The 22,120-nt window shown below is 51.4% G+C and overlaps 1 protein-coding gene across 3 annotated transcripts in view; it reads right to left on the bottom strand.

Moving 5' to 3' along the window:
• The window catches only part of LOC142988835 (cGMP-inhibited 3',5'-cyclic phosphodiesterase 3A-like), a 73,986-nt gene that overhangs the window by 34,054 nt on the left and 17,812 nt on the right, over nt 1–22,120 (bottom strand). For 2 of the 3 annotated variants that reach the window (XM_076138125.1, XM_076138133.1), the window contains exon 1: nt 18,876–20,492. The exons of the other annotated variant lie outside the window; for it this stretch is intronic. In XM_076138125.1, the coding sequence (XP_075994240.1) occupies nt 18,876–19,793 (918 nt within the window). In that variant the 5' untranslated portion in view covers nt 19,794–20,492. Of the gene's footprint in view, nt 1–18,875; nt 20,493–22,120 lie in introns of those variants that run through there. 3 annotated transcript variants of the gene reach the window in all.

Genomic DNA, 22,120 nt, shown 5'->3' with positions numbered 1-22,120 from the left:
AAAGCTCTGCAGTAATTCACACGCCGTGCATTTCGCTATATTTGTCTTTCCCTGATAAAAATACACATGCGGCGCTTTGTGTTTGACAGCTTTTATAAGCATCAACCTCCAATACGCTGAAGACACACCAGCCATAAATAATCACAAGAGAGATGGAAACTCATCAAGTTCGGGATCTAACAGCGTGTCCTGCTTGTCCCTGCCATACACGCACACACACACGCACACACACACACGCAAAAAAGGGAAGCTGGGCTCAGTGTGTAAACCCTCTGACTTCAGTTTCCTTTAAACTGTCGATTTGGGGTTAAGCTGCTGCACAAAGCTCGGGCTCAGAGCTCACACCTGAACACGCAGAGCTCTAAACTGAGGTGAATGAAGAAGAAGCAGAAGAAGAAGAGGAAGGAGAGGAAGAAGAAGGAGAGGAAGAGGGGCCAGCTGTGTTGTTTCTCACATCCAGAGAGCAGCGAGAAAGATTAAACAAACAGGACAGAGAATCAAGATATCACAGCAATAAAAGACAAAGTGTCCCGACGTCAGAACTTCCCAGATTTTCCAGAATATGTGAAACTGAAAGAGAGCAGGAAAGAAGGTGGAGGTACAACCAACCACACACACACACACACACGTCGTTGTATAAAGCTGATATATAGAGCGGTCCAACTTGACTGTAGCTACAATTACCAGGCCCAACTTAATGTTTCACCGCTATTTCGTGGAATATACGGAGGCTGGAGAAACGTTTGCGTCAAACTGTGACTGTGCGGTTTTGCTCCGGTTGAGCGTTTGGTTTGGTGTAATTTGCTCCATGTGGCGGTCGGAGAGTTTGTTGTTGTTGTTGCTCTTGTCCACATTTCTCCCCCCAAAAAAAATCACAGATGATCATAAATCTGGGATAGAAAGCCGGATTTACGGCTGACGGCTCGCTTACCACCCGTGATTTACCAGCCGCGGCCAAGACACAGCCATGACTTCATGTTTGCACGCTGGCCTGCGCGGCGTGTGAACCGCCGAGTCGTCACAGATTATATGGTGCCGGTGAGAGAATTTGTTTTTCCACCGTATGAGACATTTTATTATTCTTACACAGAGCACAGAGATTGTAAACGGAGAAACGTGTCGCTCGCATGACGACCGGCGGTTTGATGGAGAGTCAGTAGACAAAAGCGGGGCGCCGCGGAAACAAACATCCTCCCCTCCTCCTGCGTGACAACATGGTGGCTTTCTACTTCACATTCTGTTGATGAAAAACCACAATAACACTGGCGGGAGAGAAAGTTTAAGACAACACGACTCTGTGAGAGGGTTTATAAATTCTCAGCGTATCACAAACAAGACAGCGAGCTGCGGCACAGCTGAGGAAACAATTTGCGCCGGGACCTTTTGCCTTTTCGCATTTTGCTCCCAACGACCGCGGCCCCCAAACTGAGACACGACACGGAGTCATCCTGCTACCAGCTGAGGCCTCCTGCCTGGGAGAGGAGGAAGAGGAGGAGGAGGAGGAAGAGGAAGTGCAGTGGAATCAGGACGGATGGCTGCTTCACTGTCCGATGGCTCATTTGTTATTTCTTAATTGGCCAATCAGCGGCAATGACAGGATGATTAATCAAACAACAGGGCGGGGAGCCGATTATCCTGGTTTTGGGTTCACGTCCCTGCGCGCATGTGTGTGTGTGTGTGTGTGTGTGTGTGTGTGTGTGACAGTCTGCAGGCCGAAGACGGCGTGGCGTCTCATTTGTAACCCGTATAATTAAACAGCCGTACGCGGCGTAACGGCGGACGCCAATAACCACTCGACTCCCGCGGCCCGTGTTGCTTTAACTGCCTCGGCTTGAAAATGCCCAATTGGAAAGATAATCCAGCGTAATGGGAAGTGGTTCAATTAATTAGGGAGGCAGACTGAAGGAGAGGCCTCGTAAAACGGCGCCGTAAAAAAAAGAAAAAAGAAAAAAAGAAAAGGCACGGCGGCGGCGGCGGCGGATCGGGTCGTCTCGTACACGGACCTGTAAATACAAAATGGCCACCCGGAGTTAAGGACCTGAGAAATGTGAGGTAGGAGGTCATTTTTTCCATCCAAAAAAAAAGGAAAACATAAATCTGCATGTTTATTACAGCGAGCGCATGAATCTAATGGAAAACAGACTCCAAAACAAATTAGTCCTCCCATCTAACCTGATTAGTCCTGCTGCACCCGCCTGAACCAAATGGATCTGGCTCAGACAACCTGGGGGGATTAGAGAGGAGATGGGGTGGGGCTGGGGCGTGTGTGTGTGTGTGTGTGTGTGTGTGTATGTGTGTGTGTGTGTGGACCTCGCAGATCGGGCAAATCCCCTCGTTCTCAACAATGGAGTAGGAAACCACATCCAGCCGTCTCGCTGTCTGTGATTGGGGCGCTGGGCGGTAATCAGACGGTAGTAATGACCTGTCAGAAGTGTGACGCGGCGGCAGTGGCGGCGGCGGCAGTGGCGGCGGCGGCGGCGGCGGCGACGTGATGCCCCGTCAGGTCAGTGAGAGATTGTTTTAGTCAAACGGCCAAATTCTCCGTGTGTCACATCTCATTCCAGTCGCTCACACGGTGTGACAGTAGCCGGCAGATTAGCGCTGACGGTTTTGCAACGTGGTAGCAATGCAGATAAGATTCTATTCATTCACATTCCTCTGCTCTGTCTCCCGTCTCTTGTCTCTCGTCTCCCGTCTCTCGTCTTGTCCTTGACTTGATCCGGGCGCCTGAGCTGCTGGCAGTGACGGCGCCAAACAACCCTGAGACACGCCGCCTCCAAAGGTTACACTTTTCGACACCGCTCCCGGTGACCCGCGACCTCCAGTCAAAACGGCAAGTTGGGACGGTACAGTGCACTAATGAGTGTGTGTTTGTGTGTGTGTGTGTGAGTGTGTACGTGTGTGTGTTTGTCCCCGGGCCTCTGAAACACAGCGAGCACTTTACGGTCATCGTCTGGCACACTGCACAGAATTACCAAACAACCCTTTTCACTGTCTCCTGTCTCTTTCATTCTCTGTCCCTCTCTCACACACACACACACACACTTGCGTCAGACGGCTTATTGTCTTGCTTGTTAAGACGGACATGTGTGGAATGAACGCTTCAGATTGGAATCAAAGGGACGCAGGAGTGTATCAGGAGGACGGTTCTGCCCTCTGACCCAAACAAACAAACCGTCCATCACTGATCAGATCAATGATTGACAGAGTCACACGCGTCTCTCCACAAAAGGGGGCGGATCACAGCGGGGCCTCGCCGCCTCAAAGACAGCAAACACGCCTTTCCGTAGCGGCGATATGGCATTTTCAATCCCGGGGAAGGAAATGGCTTGGAAATGGGCGCTGCGATGCTTTCAGCCCCCCCTGCCCCCCCGAGACCCCCCCGCCCCGCCCCATCTCCACCGCCTCTGTGAGCAATGACAACAGACGTAACACAGAGCCATTAGCCGCTTCGCCGGGAGTGTTTGGCTCGCCGGAGAGACTGGGCTCCCTGGTCGCCGGAGAGCCAGGCTGGCCTGATTATTGACATTTTGATGGTTTTCAGGCTGGAGGGGAAAAAAGTCTGAGCGAGTCTGTGAATAAAAAAAAAACCTTTAAATCTCTGACACACACACACACACACACACACACACATACACACACACACACACACACACAGGTATTAATTACTGATCGCACTTAACATGAAGGCCGTTAATACGATAATGTGTAACAGGGCAAACATGAAACGAGACAAATGACTCAGGAGGGAGGAGGAGGCTCGTCCATCACTTTGCCCTCTGTCCTTCTCTTTCTCCTTCTCCTTCTCTTTCTTAATTCAGATGTGAACTTAAGTGTGATCCGGCCATATTGTCCTTCAGCACCGCGGGGACGGACGGAGACGCATTAATCTCATTGCAGGATACACCGGGGAGTGTTTTCACCTTTTTCCTCCAAATGTGCGTCAGACCGTCCTCTAACCCGAACACGGACAGAGAGAGGAGAAGGGGATGACTCTGAGGGGGGAGAGAGAGAGGGGGGAGAGAGAGAGAGGGAGAGAGGGAGGGAGAGAGACACAACGAGAGGAGAAGGGGATGACTGTGAGGGGGGAGAGAGAGGGGGAGAGAGGGAGGGAGAGAGACACAAAGAGAGAAGAAGGGGATGACTGTGAGGGGGGAGAGAGAGAGGGGGGAGAGAGAGAGGGAGGGAGAGAGGGAGGTAGGGAGAGAGACACAAAGAGAGGAGAGGGGGGATGACTGTGAGGAGGCAGAGAGAGAGAAAGAGGGGAGAGAGAGAGAGGAAGGGAGGAAAAGGAGGGAAAGAGAGACAGAGGGAGAGAGAGAGAGAGAGAGAGAGCGAGGGGGGGGGTCAGTCGTTCAGTGGAATTCAGCAGCGCATGAAAGGCAGCGAGACAAATGAATACATCTGGCGTGGAAATAGGAGAGGTGGTTCTCTGGGCATTACAGAGTTTGGAGAAGCAGAAGAAGAAAGGAGACGGGAACATGAGGGAGAGAGTGTGAAATGAAGGAATCATTGTGAAAGAGAAGAAGAGAAGAGAAGGGACGAGGAGGCGAGGAGGGAAGATGAGGAGAATGGGAGCGGCGAGGTACAAGGAGAGGCTGAGTGAGAGAGAGAGAGACACAGAGAGAGAGAGAGAGAGAGAGAAAGAGAGAGAGAGAGAGAGAGAGAGAGAGAGAAAGAGAGAGAGGGAGAGAGACGTAAAGAGAGACAGAGACAGGGAGGGAGAGAGAGAGAAACAGACAGAGGGAGAGGGAGAGGGAGAGGGGAGAGAGAGAGAGAGAGAGAGAGAGAGAGAGAGGGGGAGAGAGAGAGAGAGAGAGAGAGAGAGAGAGAGAGATGGAGATAAAAGGAGGACGAGAGCAAAGTCCAGAGTCGTGATCATACAGCCGACTGTCAAACTATAGATTAGGGGGGGAGGAGATTTTGGGCGGAGCAGCGTCGCTATCCGGAGCTCAGAGGACGAGGAGAGGGGAAAAAAGAAAAAAAACCCAACGCACCTCCCCGGAGTGGGGAGCACTGTGTTACCATGGAAACGGCTCTGACGTCAGAGCAGGCATTATGTGATTACTCATAGAGTCTGTTGAGGAGCGGGCCAATAAAACAGGGACCATTACTCACACACACACACACACACAGGGAGATGGCCGGGGCTCGGGTTACACACACACACACACACACACACACACACACACACACACACACACACACACACAGTATCAGGACGAATGTTCACTCTGGCTGATCCCTGGCTGTGATGCATATTTGTAAGGTTTTGTTGGAGTTTATTAGGTTTTGTTTTACAGTGGAGGCTCAGTAAAATTGTCACACTTTTACAAGCGCTCCTGATCTGGAATGCTGAACGTGCAAATTTCCAAAGTTGGCTCCATAACCTTGGTGCTGAGGAATGAGGCAATAACCTGAAACGCTTCGTAAAAACACTCCAGACACGAGCCAAGACTCCACGCCAGCGTCCCTTTGCCCACCGCAGACCGCCACGACTACGAGCCTCCGTCCGCCTGACCGCCCGCCCGCCCGACCGCCAGCGAGGCCAAAACACAACCTCGCCAACACGACCGCCACCAGGATATCGCCGGCACAAATCTGCACGTTCTGCATTCCACACTTTGACCCAAGTCTCACACAAAGTACATCAAACACGCATACGCTGGTGTACACAGTTATGCGTCACAACACACACACACACACACACTAACACACACACACACACACACACACACTTCCTCTCTCCCATCTCCCACACATTCTCCTCTGGGAGTTAAAACACTGTAAGGGCTGATAAGGATCCAGGCAAACACTGTGGATAAACAGTTACTCTGGTAATTAAGACTCGCTGGCCAATGGGAGCGCAGCGTGCGGAGACAAACAATGTGACCCAGACTCCATTACTCCACCATATGCATTCCTGCCACAAAGACCATTAGGTAAGACGAGACAGGCCGGGGTGGGGGGGTGTGTGTGTGTGACCCGAGCCCACGCCCACACTGGCACCGCTCGCCTCAAAGTGGTTTTCTCTCAAACAAAACAAAAAGAGACGCACACACACACACACACACAAGCAGATAAAAACCAATATTACTACGGAAAGTAGCTTTGGTTTCGCCTGGTTGTGAGTTTCTCATGTTTCAGTTTCATGGCTTCATTTAAATGTTCCTGCCTGTGTTGTGATGTGATCTCAGCATGTAGGCGGCTCAGGCTCCTGTTTCCTGCTTCCTGCATGGACCGGCTTCCATTACGTCCATCTGAAGAGAAGAAGCTAACCTCTTTAAGGATCCAGGTGCAGACGCTCACAACGCCCCGTTCAAATTCAAATAACTTTATCAACAGGAGCGAGTGAAGTTCAGGCTGAGGAAGACCAGGCTGGTTGCACAATTTGAGACTGAGATCCGGTTACAATGAAAGCGAGAGAATTAAATTTAACTTACTGACCATGGATGGATGAACGTGTGTGTGTGTGTGTGTGTGTACAGATTGCAACGTGTAAGAAAGAACATCTGGTGAGGCAAATTAGCACCGAAAAGTCAGTAGCAGTAGCTGTGAAGTATCTGTGCAGTGGCTGTGCAGTAGCTGTGAAGTAGCTGGACAGTAGCTGTGCAGTAGCTGTGCAGTAGCAGTGAAGTAGCAGTGAAGTAGCTGTGAACTAGCTGTGAAGTAGCTGTGAAGTAGCTGTGCAGTGGCTGTGCAGTAGCTGGACAGTAGCTGTGCAGTAGCTGTGAAGTAGCAGTGAAGTAGCTGTGAAGTAGCTGTGAAGTAGCTGTGAAGTAGCTGTGCAGTAGCTGTGCAGTAGCTGTGCAGTAGCTGGGTAGTATCTTTAAAGTAGGTTGACAATAGCTGTGCAGTAGCCGTGCAGTAGCTTTGCAGTAGCTGGGTGTGACGCAAGTTTTGTTATTGCATTTGGGACAAGTGCTCCGTGTCACTCCTGTGTCACAAATGTGAGCGAGCTCCAGCCAAAATCTGATATTCTATCCTCTGCATCATCGCTAATTTGGTTACACTGATACCACATCTGAGCTGATCTGATTAGAGGCAAACAAGCCTAACAGCTCTCTCTCGCTCTCTCTCCTTCTGTGTGTGTGTGTGTGTGTGTCTGCGTGTAAACGTGTCTTACTTGCGCACTAATTAGCCAGTAGACTTCCATACATGCGTCTAAGCGGTGTGTGTGTGTGTGTGTGTGTGTTTGGATGAAGTTGCAGTCCACCTGGCAGGGGAGCAAACTTAATGAGGGTTTGTATTCACGCGGCCTCCTGCTCGGCCACATCCACTGCCCCGAGCTGCGACCAGGTGCTGGGAGCAGAAACATCTCCAGACACACAGGAGCAGGGAGGGCGGCGCTGCTCGTAACATCAGGACGACAACACGACGCCGTACCACCCAGAAGGCACGTCTCTCCCTTTGAAAGCCGCTCTGTCACATCACAAACACACAGAATTAGATCCTCATCTCTTTGCGTATGCTAGAATTTGCCAAAAATAGACGAGAATAGAGAACAGAGGGTTTAAACTGATACGTGCCTGGATTTGACATTTCCACACGCCACAAAGAAGCTGAATCATCCTGCAAGGTGACGATTCACCTACTAAACCTAAATCGCTTCTATATATATCTACAGGATGGGTTTGTGTTGTGTTGTGTTGTGTTGTGGTGCAGCGGTGAAGCAAACAGAAAGACGCTGGGGGATCGAGTGAAAACACTGCACATCAGCCAGACTCATCAGAATATAATATTTAACATACCTACGTGAAAACATCTGCACCTTTTATTCATATGACAGCAAATAAGGAAGTCTAAATACGTTGTGTTACGCACGGAGCAAGAATGTGTCTCTGGCACGGCGGCAGAAAAACAGTGCGAACAGTTCAAAGTCAGATACAGAGGCAGAGCAGTAGGGAGGATCTCACTGGGCCCATACTTGGTCCAGTCAACTACAGAACCAGCAACACAAATACGCTAATGAAACACAGCTGCAGGGCTGCACAGACGCCCTCCTCCTTCTCCTCCCTCCTCCTCCTCCTCACTTCCCAAAAAGCTTTTTCCCAAAAACACTCACTGGCGCTCCCACTCCTCTAGTTACTTCCTCACTCGCTCCCCTTGTCTCCGACCTACACTACCGTTACAGCAGGGGCGGACTTTGACTGTAATCGCAACTCCCGACGAGAGCCCAATCCCCCGCTCCCCCCCGCCATCCCCGCTCTCTCCCCCTCGCCCTTCCTCGCGATCCTCAGGCCTCCATGACAACACATGTCTAAATTCTTAAAGGGTCTCGACTCCTGTTTTACTTCACACAGAGTATAAAATTAAATAAAAGGGCGACAGCTACTGTAATAACTACAGGAGGAAGAGCCAAGAGGAGGAGGAGGAGGAGGAGGAGGAAGGGGAGGAGGAGGAGGAAGGGGCGAGCAGCTCTCCAAATGTGTGAAAGTGTGAGTTTGTTTGCCCCCCTGAAGAGAAGCCGGACGCTCCGAAGCTGAAGCCCAAAGCCCTGCAGATACTGTATGAGGGATTTGGCCGGTGCTGTGTTACCTGGACAGTGATGAAGGACAATGCAGGCGTGTGTGTGTGCATGTGTGTGTGTGTGTGTGTGTGTGTGCAACATGCATCACACCCCCTAATGCTTTTTCTCAAATGTGTGACCCCTGGTTCCAGTTCCTTTCCAGCAGCTGACGACCATATGTAAGCGGCCTGCACAGGTCCGTCTAATGGGCTGCACAGATGCCACTTTCCTGGAACAGATCGTCCTGCCTGTGTGTGTGTGTGTGTGTGTGTGTGTGTCCCAGTCATTCTCTCTTTCCCTGCACAATCCGACTCTAAACGTTCCACAGATTTCCCCCCGTATGTTTCACCACTGTCTGGAAACAATGAAAGGTGTTGGGGCGAGAGGAGGGAGAGGGAGGAGGAGGAGGAGGGAGGAAGGAGTGAGGGAGGGAGGAGCGGTGGAAAATGGCACGGCGGGAGAAATGGAAACACGTCGGGGCGAAGCTATGCCGCTGTTTGGACAAGCTTTGTTGAGGTTTAAGTAAAAGAGGAAGTACGTAAACTAACAGCGGGTTGAGTTTGTGAGGGGAGGAGGAGGAGGGGGAGGAGGAGGAGGAGGCAGATTATTGACTTAATGGCAGACTCCAGGCTGTCAGGGGGCTTCAGAGACAGTGTTTGTGTAATTTGGAGCGGCCCTGGTCGAGCGTGCGGCGCGATGATGGAAATCTTACACTCACTCAAAACAAGCCGGTGACCTTTTCATCTGCTGGCCCCTGAATCAGCGCGAACATTCTGCCAGCCTGGAGATGAATGAGGGCTTCTCTGAGAACCCCGACACACACACAGGTTTGAGTGTGTGTGTGTGTGTGTGTGTGTGTGTGTGTCCGGCGGGTCGCGTCTGGATCTGCGTCTAATCTCTCTAAACGTGTGGGGAAACCTAAAGTCGTAGCAGTAAAGTGAAGAAGCCTCGCTGATGGAGACCAATCTTCATCACGCCTGACATTTCAGAAATAATGAACTCATCAAAGCAGCCATTTTGTTTTCTCTGTGCACCCCCAAACCCCAACATCTGCCTGAGGAGATGACGGAGCCTCGGACAAAAGACGAGGTCGCCGCCAAGCAGGACGCGGCCAGATTAGAATCCAAACACGATCAACATATCAATAGGAGGCTTTTGTTGGCGATCAATAAGCCCTGATGTCGCCCGGCTCAATGGGACGCTTCGCCACGAGGGAGGGAGAGGGTAAAATGTCAGGAAACTGGGTGAAGTAGGAAAAGCAGAGAGAAAGAAGTGAAGTGGGAAAGTCGCTCCGGAGCTGCTGGACGCTCCGGCCGGTCAGGCATCGCGTCCACGCCGGCACGACTTCAGGTTTATGTAACGTCTGGAAGTGCGGCGGTGCTGGCAGGATGTTTCCTCTGGCAGGGGGGGCGAGAGAGAGAGAGAGAGAGAGAGAGAGAGAGAGAGAGAGAGAGAGAGAGAGAGAGAGAGAGAGAGAGAGAGAGAGAGAGAGAGAGAGAACCTTCTGTTGTGATTCACCTCCTCCGTTGGGTCACAAACTAACAACCTGCATCACTTCACATCTGTGCTCCACCAGAAACGAGACCAGGCTGAGTTCCAGCTTCGCCCGGTGCCTCTTTCCTTTTTTTGGTGGTAATTTAATGGAAAATTAAGGCTGAGTAGAAAGTGTGCATGCCACATAGGTGTGTGTGTGTGTGTGTGTGTGTGTGTGTGTGTGTGTGTGTGTGTGTGTGTGTGTGTGTGTGTGTGTGTGTGTGTGTGTGTGCGCAGGCGCATCTGTGCAACATCTGCTCAACCGGCCCAAGGCTCCTCGCCTCTTGAGAAGTGGGTCACGTTTCCAGATGACGTCAAAGGCCCAGTGTGTGTGTGTGTGTGTGTGTGGAGCTTTGCCAAACCCGCCGCATGCCATTCCTCGCAATTACAATGGAAAAGCTCCATCCAGAAATTTGACGAATCACCTGCCAAACCTCGCACAATTCCTCCAATCTTAACGCTGTAGTGTCTGGGCACAGAGGAGGAGAGGAAGAGGAGAAGAGGAGAGGAGAGGAGAGGAGAGAAAGAGAGAGGAGAGGAGAAGGAAGAGAGAGGAGAGAGGAGAGGAGAAGGAAGGGGAGAGGAGGAGAGGGAGGGAAGAGCAGAGGAAGGGGATAGGAGGAGAGGAGAGGAGAGAAGAGGAGAGGAGAGGAGAGGAGAGAGGAGGTAAGGGAGGGAAGAGAAAAGGAAGGGGAGAGAAGGAGAGGAGAGGAAGGGGAGAGGAAGAGAGGTAGAGGAGAGGTAGAGGAGAGGAGAGGAGAGAAAGAGGAGATTTGATTTCAGATGTGGAAACCCCGGCGGAGGCGACAGGGTTCCTGAATGGAGCAGCAGCTAATGGAAAACATTATGTTGAGCAAAGAGGAAGAGAAACCTGAGGCCCATAAGCGTTTAAATAACGACTCCCTGCCTCTGACCTCACCTCCGACACGCCGTCAGTCTCTGTCTCAATGCCACACAAACACTTCTTCTTCTTCTTCTTCTTCTTCTTGGCGTTGCTACGGGATTCGTTTGAAGTTGTTGTGTCGTTGTGTTGTTCCAAACAAAGACGCATCATCTTATCAACAAAGCTCACATGAGCCTATGGGTCCAGGCTTGTTGTCTGTAAAGCCGATGGGCGACAGGGAACAGGCCACTATCTCCACTATACAGGACTCGCTTGGCTACACACACACACACACACACACACACACACACACACACCGCCATCGACTGTAGCCAAGTATAAATGGAAGTCGGTGACAGTGGAACACGTCGGCCCTGACACTGTTGAGCGTCTCCAGGTAATGCAGCAACAAATCAATGAGAGCGAGCCGGGGCAGCCAGTGTGTGTGTGTGTGTGTGTGTGTGTGTGTGTGTATGTGTGTTAGCAGGTGGTTAGAGCGTAGGATAGGAGCTGGCACACACTCTCTGCCTGATACCAAGCATGGACGCGTCTCGCCCTGGTTACCCTCGCTTAAAAAAACAAATCAATAATTTAACGTACTTGGCGCATTTCAAAGAAAAAACTTTTGCCAGCGTCCCACATTATGAATAAATAACACACACACACACTCACACTCACACTCTAACACTGTAGGGAGGAGTGACGCCGACAAAAAGCTTATAGGAAAGGAAACCAGAGAGAATTGATTCATTTGCTGTCTTGCATCTTTACCCTCTGGTATTTTCTCACTCATAGACACAAACACCTTTTAATCAGCGGCGTGCACACTGAGCCACATTATGCTGAGTCAGCACGGGCGCACCGCAGCTATACATTGAGCTTTTTAATACCCGGCTAATTGAATGTGACTGCGGGAAAACAAGCCCTTAACCCAAACCTGAAGACGTGCAAAGCGGCTGCAAAGAGCGAGCAAAGAGCGAGCAAAGAGCGAGCGAACACGCCTGACAGACACACACAGGCTTTTTCCCTCCTCCTCCTCCTCCTCCTCCTCCTCCTTCTTCTTCTGCTCGAACATATTTAGAGAGCAAAACATAGCGCAGAGCAGGGAAACAGCAGAGGCCTTGTTGGCTGGCGGGGCAGACGGGGCTCACGGCGAGCCCGCCAGGCAGCAGCAGGCTGGACGGGCGGGCGGGGAGGTTCTCGCCAGCCAGAGGTTACAATAACACACGTGCTCGCTGCTCCGCCACGCCGCCGCAGAGAAGAGAGGCGGACACGCAGGCCGCTGACTGAACCCGGGAATGTTAGAACTCAGACACGGGATATGGACTAATGTCAGGTCAGATTGTAAACATGTGAGGGGGGAAATGGACCCTGAATGCATCGTTTGGAGGCAAACTCAATGTATGAGATGGGAGTTGATCGCCTGGAATCTAGTATCAGAGAATCAACATATAGTGTTCAGATTTGTGGGTCAGTCGAGTTCTTAATGTTGCTGCTTTTTAAACAAATCCTGTCTTCTGTATTATCAGAGTTATTCTGTCTTAAGCGTCTTTCAGGACACCCAAGGACAAAATAATCAAACCGCAGGACAATTATCATCCAGAGCGTCCAAGGGAGGAGGGAAGAGTGAAAGAGAGGAATGGGAACGTGAGTGAGAGGAAATGAAAGTACAGGATGAGACGGAGTTCTGGCCTGAGCAGAACCCATTCTGGGGATTAACAGAACTTCCTCCTCAAACCTCCACAGTCATCAGAGGCCAACGAGATCGATGTGTGGGTCGCCTCACTCGCACTCTGAGAGAGAGAGAGAGCGAGTCGCCTCCACCGTTTGCTTTTCACACATTTGACTGACTGCAGGTATTTACGTATTGAGACACACACACACACCCTCCATCTCTCTCTCTCTCACACACACTTCCCGGCGGAGATGTGAGAGCGCTCCATTCATTCGGGGGAGGAGGCCGGTCGCACACCTGGTGACAGCCCAGAATGGCGGTGTTGGCTCTGGTCAGGGGGGGCAGAGGGGGAGGGGCAGGGGGAAGAAGGGGGCGGGGCAGGGTGGGGTTGGGGGGGGTGGTTTGCTGAGCACAGCGCCCACAGAGCCCCGTCCTTCACGGCCCGCTCAACCTACACATTCCAGTTCATTTAGCAGCGGGGCGAGCGCAGGAATGTCCCCTCATGTAAAGGATCAGTGTGCTGGCGGTGGGCGGCTGCTGTGATTGAAACGGCCCTTCAGCTGCAGAAACACAGATGAAAGACAAACACACTGATGTGCCGTCATCCCAGATACGCACTGGCACCTATTAACCTGCCCGTCCTTTAAGGAGCAAAAACATTTGCTCCGGCCGCTGCTGCACACACAGGCACTTGTTTCACACACACACACACACACACACACACACACACACACACGCACACACACTTAACATATGCACATATTTACACTGACATTTCTTCATTTGGCAGACGCGTTTATCCCAAGCAACTTAAAAGAGGCTCAACACAGCGGCAACATCCTCTCCCTCTGACACACACACACACACACACACACACGTGCCAGGAACATTCTGTTCACCTCCATCACTGAAATAGATGGTCTCTTATGGTAACACAGAAAACTTGAGTGACATAATTGCTTCAGTCTCTCACAGACAGCAGAAGAAACTGCACATTGTAATCCACGCCGGCACAGAAAACCCTCTGTAATTTTATTCAAATTACAGCACGCTATGCAAACGTGAGGCTGTTATTAGGACCCTGAGGTGTCGATACGGGCGCTGTGTGTCGGGAGCCGAGGCCCTGCGCCCGTCGAGCAGTTCCAGCTGCCTTTGGTTGTGCCTGTGGTTTTAGGCCCTCGGCGTTTCTCCGAGCGGATTCAACCTCTCAGCCTGCAGCAGCTGGCAGACATCAAGCTGCTGGCTACACACACACTCGCACACTCGCGTACATGCACACACGCATCCCTCCATAATTTCCATGGTAATCAGCGGGCAGCCAGATCGGATCGCGGCCCTGCCAGGGGTAGAGAGCAGGAGAGGGAGCAAGAGAGAGAGAGGGAGAGAGGGAGAGCAGAGAGACGATGCCGCTGTGGACCTCTGGCACGATGCCTTTAGGTGATCAGAGATGAATAATCAGCAAACGAGTGGTGGATTTCGCACCGGCGCTCTCTGTCCAGGAACGAAGTGATGCAGGGATTGGATCTCATGTTGAAAGCTTGTGTGACGTCGCCAACACGGCAGAGGTAAAGCACACAAACCTACACAGCATCGCACTGAGAGCTGTTACACGCCATCACATCTCAAATGCGAGACTCTCCAGCCATTAACGGAGGAGAGGGGGTGGGGGGGGCAGGAGTGAGCCTGTTGTTTTGCCTGGCGACTAAACAAAACCTCAAATGACCTACTTTCATTCCTACCCCAATTCCTCCACCGCCGGCCCCGCCCCTCCTCCCCCCTCCCCCCCTTCATCCTCATACTCCAATACGTGGGGATAGAAAGTGTGAGGCGAGATTGACTAATGGCAGGACACACAACCCCACGCTGACACCGGCTTCCTCTCCAAAAAACTCAGGCGGAGCTTCTCCAGGCCAGTCCAGGCCGAAGAGGAGAAAAACATCATATCCCATGAGGCCGTGTGTTTAGAATACAAACAAGCTGTTTGGGATGAGAGCTCGCCGTGGCCCGGTGGTAAATCACTACCCTACAGGCTATCAACAACCAACCCCCCCCCCTTCCAAAACACAATTCAATTACGGACGGTGGAGCAAAAATAGAGTAACTGGAAACATTTACAACAGAGGCAGTAATTGTGTTTGGATCCCATTCGCGCAGGAAGTCATTACCATAGATTTGAAGAATATCTTTTATCATCCAAGTGAAGGAAGAATTTCCTCAGCTGGTTGGGATAATATTTGTGTCGGTGTCAGGGAGAGGACAGAGAGCAGAGCGCAGCCACGGGCAGCAGAGGGAGGGAGCGGTCCTGCCGACACCTCGTAAAAAAAGAAGCACCTAAAAAGCAGATGGGCCCTGCTAATGGTCGCACACGCACCGGAACGCCTCGCTGTCCCGGCCCCTCCCGCTCACACACTGACCGCTTAGTTTCAATCGCTGATATTAAAGCGATGCGCCATCCAGACAAGGTCATTGACATTGTTTGGGTTGCTGAATCGGGTATGGTATGGACGATTCCAGAACGGCATCGTGTAAAATCGAGTTTCTTTGGGTGATGCCATCTGATGCTAGAAGGCACCAGGACATTATTGTACAATGCCAATCCAGATGTTTCAGAGCCAAAAGTCGTAGGAAAACACTTTCATACGAACATAGGAGGATCTAACCTAACCTCCAGCTTGATCTCCAGCAGCTTCTAGATGTTTCTGCCTGTGTTCTAAGCTTCCTTAAGGATCCATACTACAGACTGAGTGAGTGACTGCAAACTATCTCCCAAAATGCTCCAACTTGCAGAAACAAAAACAATGTCAGTGACCTAGTTTGGATGTATTTCCCCCCTGAAAAAGCATGACATGCCGTAACCTTGCTGGAGTATCACTTTAAGCGCTCAGGGGCTGGGAAACGGCGTGGATCGCTTTCCTCTCTGTGGATGTCCTTGATGGCGAAGGAAGGGAGGTTCTGTGACAGACGCTGCTGTCTGGAGCAGAAGAAGAAGAAGACGAAAGAAAGCCTTGAGACTCAAATTTCCTCACACACTGTGAAAAGAGAGCCGCACCGCAGCTCCACACCTCTTCCTGCCGCTCCGTATCCCCGGCTGAAATACAGAAGACTGGCCTGTCATTACGCATTATCCCCAGCACGGGATCCGTCCTGCCGAGGCCCCGCTAACCACTATCAGATCAGCTGGTAATGACCGGCTTTTATTACGCCGGCGCGGGGGGAAGAGGAACGAGAAATCCGCCTACTTAGCGAGCTGATGGATGCCTGCAGCCCGCTTCGCAATCAACCGAAGGGGGAAAAAAGCCGATTTATGAAACGTGCGACTCGCGCCGAGCGGAGCCCTGCAGCCTGCGAGCGCGGCTTTGCCAGGAGGAGCTCGGGTTGCAGCGGAGGGGGTGGGGGGGTGAGGGGGGGGCAACATGGCAGCTTTAAGGCCTCAGTGAGGAAGAGGAGGAGGAGAGAGGAAGAGGCATTACTCTTAGCTCTATTTATTTTCTGAATAAACAGTTTTTACACAGTGACTATCAACCTGAAGGGCCTTTATATAAGACTCAAGGCCAAGAGAGAGAGAGAGAGAGAGAGAGAGAGAGAGAGAGGAGCTTCCTGAGGAAAACAGAGCCAAGTGTCAACGGTTATCCTCAACATCTAACCTCACGCTACTCCTCACACACTTCACACACACGCACAGCACTAATGCAAACATTCTTCAGGTCAACAAAGTGCAGTTAAGCGACACGTCGTATTTCTCTTGCTGGTTGCTTCAAACATCGTAACTCCACTGAACAGAGGAGCAGAAGTGTTCAAGCATCATTCAGCCTCTGTAGGTTGGTCTGTACGTCTGAGCAGGTCCATATGGAAAGTAAAGGCGTTTTCTCTGCTTGCCTATACGCTCCTCACACACACTCAGCGTGCCTGGTGCAGTCTGCCGCCCCTCTGCTCTCCTTCCTGTGCCATGTGGCGGTTGCATTGTGCACTGGACTGTGTGTGTGTGTGTGTGTGTGTGTGTGACCCCCCTCAGGGAGGCCGGAGCCCCGTGTGAGCGAGGTGATGACTAGCCCGGGTCAGAATGGGCTTGTTTACACATTACGGACCACACAGACAAGACACGGCCCAGTCGGGACATATGCACGCCATGTGTGTGTGCGTCTCAATTACAGAAGGCCGTGACCGGTCAACTGGCTTTGCACCGCCGCCAAAGACGAGGAAGGAATGGCAGATCGCTCAGGACTCGTTACAGGAAATCCTTAACCTTCCTAAACTTCACACTCCCTCCTGCAGCCTGATATCATGGAGGCTGAGAGGATCCTGATGTTCCACAGTGGAACGCAGCTCTCAGTGGGAATAAGAAAGGATACAAGTGGCTGCAACTTTGTATTAAATGACACGGTTAGTTTAACTAATGGCCCCGCCCCTCTCTGCCCTTATAGGGACATGGCTGCATAGAAACAGAAGACAGCGGAACAGAAATGTGTGAATCGCTGTCGTTACATCAATAAGTGTGTGATATTTACAGCTACAGGGTGTTTTATTATTCTCTAAGTATCTCCACCCTGAGTCCTTTAAAGTAATGGACCATGAATACAAACATAACGGCGCTGATTGTCTTTAATTTTGTTTAATTCGTGTGTGTATCGCTTCACTTGCCAAGAACAGAATGTGTTAAGAGTAAGTCGTCTGACACCTGTGTTCACTCTGGCAGCAACTGTCACACACACACACACACACACGCACACACACACACACACATGTTTATAAAAAAGGTCAGATAACTCTAATAGTCACTAAATCTGAGTAAAGTGTGAAAATATTTATTAAAAAGTCATTCTCAGTTGTGATTAATGTATGTGTGTGTGTGTGTGTGTGCGTGTGCGTGTGTGTGTGTGTGTGTGGAACCACAAAGAAAAACAAACAAGCACACTACAACACTAACTAGGCCCTGAGAGCTGAGGGCATCTTTCAAGTGGCCCCCAGGCCGACAATGCAGCCTCTCATCTCTCACTCCAACTGTGCGCACACACACACACACACACACACACACACACACACACACACACACACACACACACACACACACACACACACACACACACACAGGTCACAACGAGAGCTTTGATCGCTCCCAAATCTGTTTCCCATTCACAAGCTCCTGCCGTGCTCATTGATTTTCCATAAGGTGGGCCGGAGGAGCTGATAGGAAGCCCGGCCCCTCTTCCCCTCTTCCTCTCTTCCCCTCTTCCCCTCTTCCCATCTCCTATTAAAACAGGTATGTTTGTGTCTGCGTATCAGAGGAGAGTTTTAAAAGCTTGGGCAGCCACATTCCTGAGGTTTAGAGCCGCTCGGCCCCTGAGAAGTGATGAGGAGCAAGTGGCATTAAGAAAAAAGTCCAGAGGAGGAGGAAGATTTAAAAAAAGAAGAGGCAATCACCAGCAGTCCCGTCGCCACTGTGGCTGACATGAATAATTAGGAATGAGATGAATCATTAACATCGTATCCTCAGCTTCCCTTCCTCATCATAGCTTGAAATCATTATTTCTAAAATAGGATCCAGCTTGCAGACAAATACCAAATTTGGTACTTTATTTCCATATCAGAGGAGCAAACTTGGAACAATGAGACGCCTACACACACACACACACACAGAGGGAGGCATCACCTTAGACTGAGGCTGCAGTGTGTTTACCAGACAACACGACAAATCTGGATGTCACCGGCAATATCAATCACAGATGATGCGTTTGCTTTCTTATTAAAATGTGTTTCCCTTGTAGGATGTGTTATAAAACAAGGTGTGTGTGTGTGTGTGTGTGTGTGATGTAAAGTCTGTAAAGCCTACTGCAGATTGATGTGAAGCCTCTCCTGCCTGTCTGATGGGACATGTGGCTCCTCTGAATATGAAAAGAAGATCAGATTTGAATCCAGAGGTGATTTGTACTGATTAGCCAACAACAGCTGCTGAGATCAAAGCCCCTGAACTCTCAACTGTCTCATCTCAAAACAGAAACAATCATAATTACATTGCTTATTGTTGCTGTTCTTGTTGGAGGTATGTTGTGAAATACATGCAGGTGTTACATCAGCTTCAAAAACCCTGATCTCAAACTGAATCCAATTGTTTAACAGCCATTACAATAACACACACCTAACGGGAAACACAGAGCATAAAGGGCCCGTAAGCTTCTTCCCTCTGTTCCGCCTCACACACAAAGCAGACAAAAACCCCAAAATGCAGCTAGAAACCACCGGCAGACACAAAGAGGTCGAGCGGGGCAGAAAGTAGTTACCTGGTCCCGCTGGATGCATGGCAGCGAGGTCCGCCGGTGCGGCTTGGTGCTGCTGCCGGACTGACTGTGTGCCATGTCTGAGGCGATCACTGAACTGGACCTCCTGCGCCTTTTAAATACAGGGACCTCTTCCCTGGCTCCGGTCACGGGGGTGCAGCCCTCCTTGTGTCTCCCTTGGCTGGGCAGGAGGTCGTCAGCATACCTCGCCAGTAGGATGCCCAGCACTCCGACCAGGTACGCCACGTACGGTCTCCAGGCGGCCCGCACTTTGTGCAGCGAGAACAGCGAGATAGTCCGAACTACGCTGATGAAGACGATGAAGGAGAAGCCCCGGTTCAGCCGCGCTACCATGAGTGCGCCGGTGGCCAAGCAGACGAGCACGACCCCGGCCGCGGTGCCGAACGAGACCAGGCGCTCATCTGTCCCGTCCAGGAGGGACCACGCCGCCGCTTCGCCCAGGTGGCACAGCGTCAGGAGGCAGAGCGCGGTCTGGATCAGGACCCCGGAGCGGAGCAGGTACACGCCGACCCAGAAGAAGGCACAGACGAGGGTGAAGGCGGGCGAGATCGCGCTCCAGCAAGTTTGCAACAGCTCCGCCGCGCAGCCCGACACGAAGTGAAGTGGAGAGAAGGATGAGTGTGTGAGTCTGGAGTCAGCGCCGCCGCCGCCGCCACCGCCGCCGCTGCTGGCTTCAGCTTTCCAGTCTGCACATTTAACCAGCAGAGCGAGGAAGACCGAGAGCGACCCCACGCAGCCCGCACTCCGGAGCCTCTGGGAACTCCATATCTTAGTGAGCAGTAGCCTCACCCACGACTCGTATTCCCGGTCACGGCACAGTGGGATGACACATGTTTTCACATAACCGTTGCGCTCCGGTGCGCTTTTTTCGTGCGCGTCAGATCCTGCAGACATCGCCATCACTCATGGCACAGAGGAAGTAAAGATGAAGTCTAAAGCGCATCTGTCCCCGCTGGGGTCACGACACGGGCCACGACTTAGTGAACAAACAAACAGCATTTATTGTACGCATAGTGGAAAAAAAGCGGAGGGGGGTTCAAACGCACAGGCGCGTCTCCATTTACGCACGGACACAACACACACACTGAACGCGTTCTCTTTGTTTGTCCAGGTGCTGTCCGGTGTGACAGACGCGCTCAGATGTGGGACACCGCGTCTCCGCACACACGCGTCCCGCTCTGCGCTCCTCCGTGGCGCGCCGTGACCGTCGCCTCTCGGACCTGTGCCGTCATTCTCTCCCCCCCGTGGTTCCGTGGGTCCCGGGCCCAGTCCCGCCAAATGCAGCCGTGTGTGCAACCGCGTCAGCCCCGCTGCACTCGGCGGCTCGCTGCGCTGCCTCCTCTCATTGTTCGGCCACTTCCTGATCTCCCCGCGTTACTTTCGAGGACGGACCGTGCGGGTGTTTACCTCGCGTGTCCGCCAGCAGGGTTTTTGTGTGCGCGCTAAAGGGCAGATCCGGAGTGTTTGGTCACCAGCTCTCTCTCCGTGCCAGCCGTAAATCTCAGCTCATGCACACCCCCGAGTTTCGGCTCAAATCAGGGAGCTTCGTGCTGCAGCTGGAGTGAAAACCAGAACTCCTTCCCCAGCCCAGCAGGCGTTGTCCTTCACTGGATCTGACTTCTGTTTGAGTTTTCTCTTAAAAATGACATTAAATGAGCACAAGCACACTTCTACACGCACCGTGTTACTAATATATATAAATAGATATATTCAAAAATGTTTCATTAAAGCCTGCCTGACCTACATTTCCCTGTATCTCTCTGTGGATGTGAGGGGACACACTAACATTCCTGCAGTGTTAAACCTCACCTGCTGCACTTAGATTTGTCATTTTTCTGCAATATTTTCCCTTTTTATCTTGCAAGTTTACCAAACCAGCCCAGGCTGCATTGACACAAATCCATTATTAATTATGGAGAAGTGTTTAGATGCTGACGTGAGGAGCGAGCGCTGAGCTGCTCTGCTCTGCTGTGCATGCAAAGAGTTTGAGGGTGAAATTCCCACAGGAGATTGTTGTTTGCCCTCCAGCTTGACTGCTTGGTAATGTCCCCACATGGTGATGTCATTTAAATATTCATGCCTCATTGAGGTGTCAGCCAGGGTGTGTTGCGTCACAGCTGAAGGTGCCAGCAGCCGGCCTGGCGTGGTCGCACAGGTCAGGAAGCATGTGTGTCCGCAGATCAGCGCTTAACCGACATCACCGTACCCAACAAGGTGCAGTGTGTAGGGACGGGATACATAAAGACTCGCTCACATGCTCGGTGGTGCACGCTAACACATGAACACACACAACGTCCATGTCAGTCTCAATCTGTCCACTTCTACCTCTTCCCTCTCTCTCTCACACAAACACACACAGACACACACGCTCACTCAACCCCGGAGCTGCTCAACATCTGGACTTATCACAGCATCTAAATGAAGACGGAGCGTTCTAAGAGACGGCCCTGTGTCATGCCATGTTTTCCCTGCTCACTTCATGGAATTCCTGCAGTCAAAACAGACAAGCAGCAGATTTAGTAATGGATGCTTTTGAAATTTTTGGGGGGTTTTTTTCTTCTTCTTCTCCAACCATCCACCTCAGCTCACTCCACCAGACTGAGACAGATCAGCTGGACTGCTCCTAACACACACACACACACACACACACACACACACACACACACACACACACACACACACACACACACACACACGGTCCTGCATATCCCTTGTCAGTTATGTTTAATGGTAAGCAGGGAGGAAGAGAAGCGCTAACAGGGAGTGATAGGACGAGTAGGAGGTCTAACCCCGTCCGTCACCTCTCAGCACATGTTGTGTCAGGCGCCCCTTCCCGTTGCAATGCATCACCAAGGACAGCTGCCGGCTCCATGGCTCCACCGGCACACATCCTGATAACATCTGTTTGGTTTGGTCGTTGTCAGAAAGTAGGTTACATTTCTTTGGCAGAATTTTAAACACGGGCCACTTTAGGACGAAGACAAACGAGAGAGGAGTGGACGTTATCCAGAGAGCGGGGAGAGGAGATGCAAGAATCTGCGGCCTTGGTTGGATTGTGAGATTCTTTGTATCAGTTAGTAAACCAGCCAGAGCTCACCGGGAAGTTTCATATACAGAATTGAGACATAACACAGTTTATACGATATGTGATGTGTCTCATACATCACGGCGTCCTTTCGATTCTGTTATGGACAGCCACGGAAAAAGAGGAGACAAATTACACTTGT

Source organism: Genypterus blacodes, unplaced genomic scaffold, assembly GCF_046128005.1.
Source record: "Genypterus blacodes isolate CSIRO-AG114 ecotype Tasmania unplaced genomic scaffold, CSIRO-AGI_Gbla_v1 ptg000015l_1, whole genome shotgun sequence".
Taxonomy (NCBI): domain Eukaryota; kingdom Metazoa; phylum Chordata; class Actinopteri; order Ophidiiformes; family Ophidiidae; genus Genypterus; species Genypterus blacodes.
The sequence above is the reverse complement of the archived record's forward strand: the minus strand, read 5'-3'. Positions and strand labels throughout refer to the sequence as shown.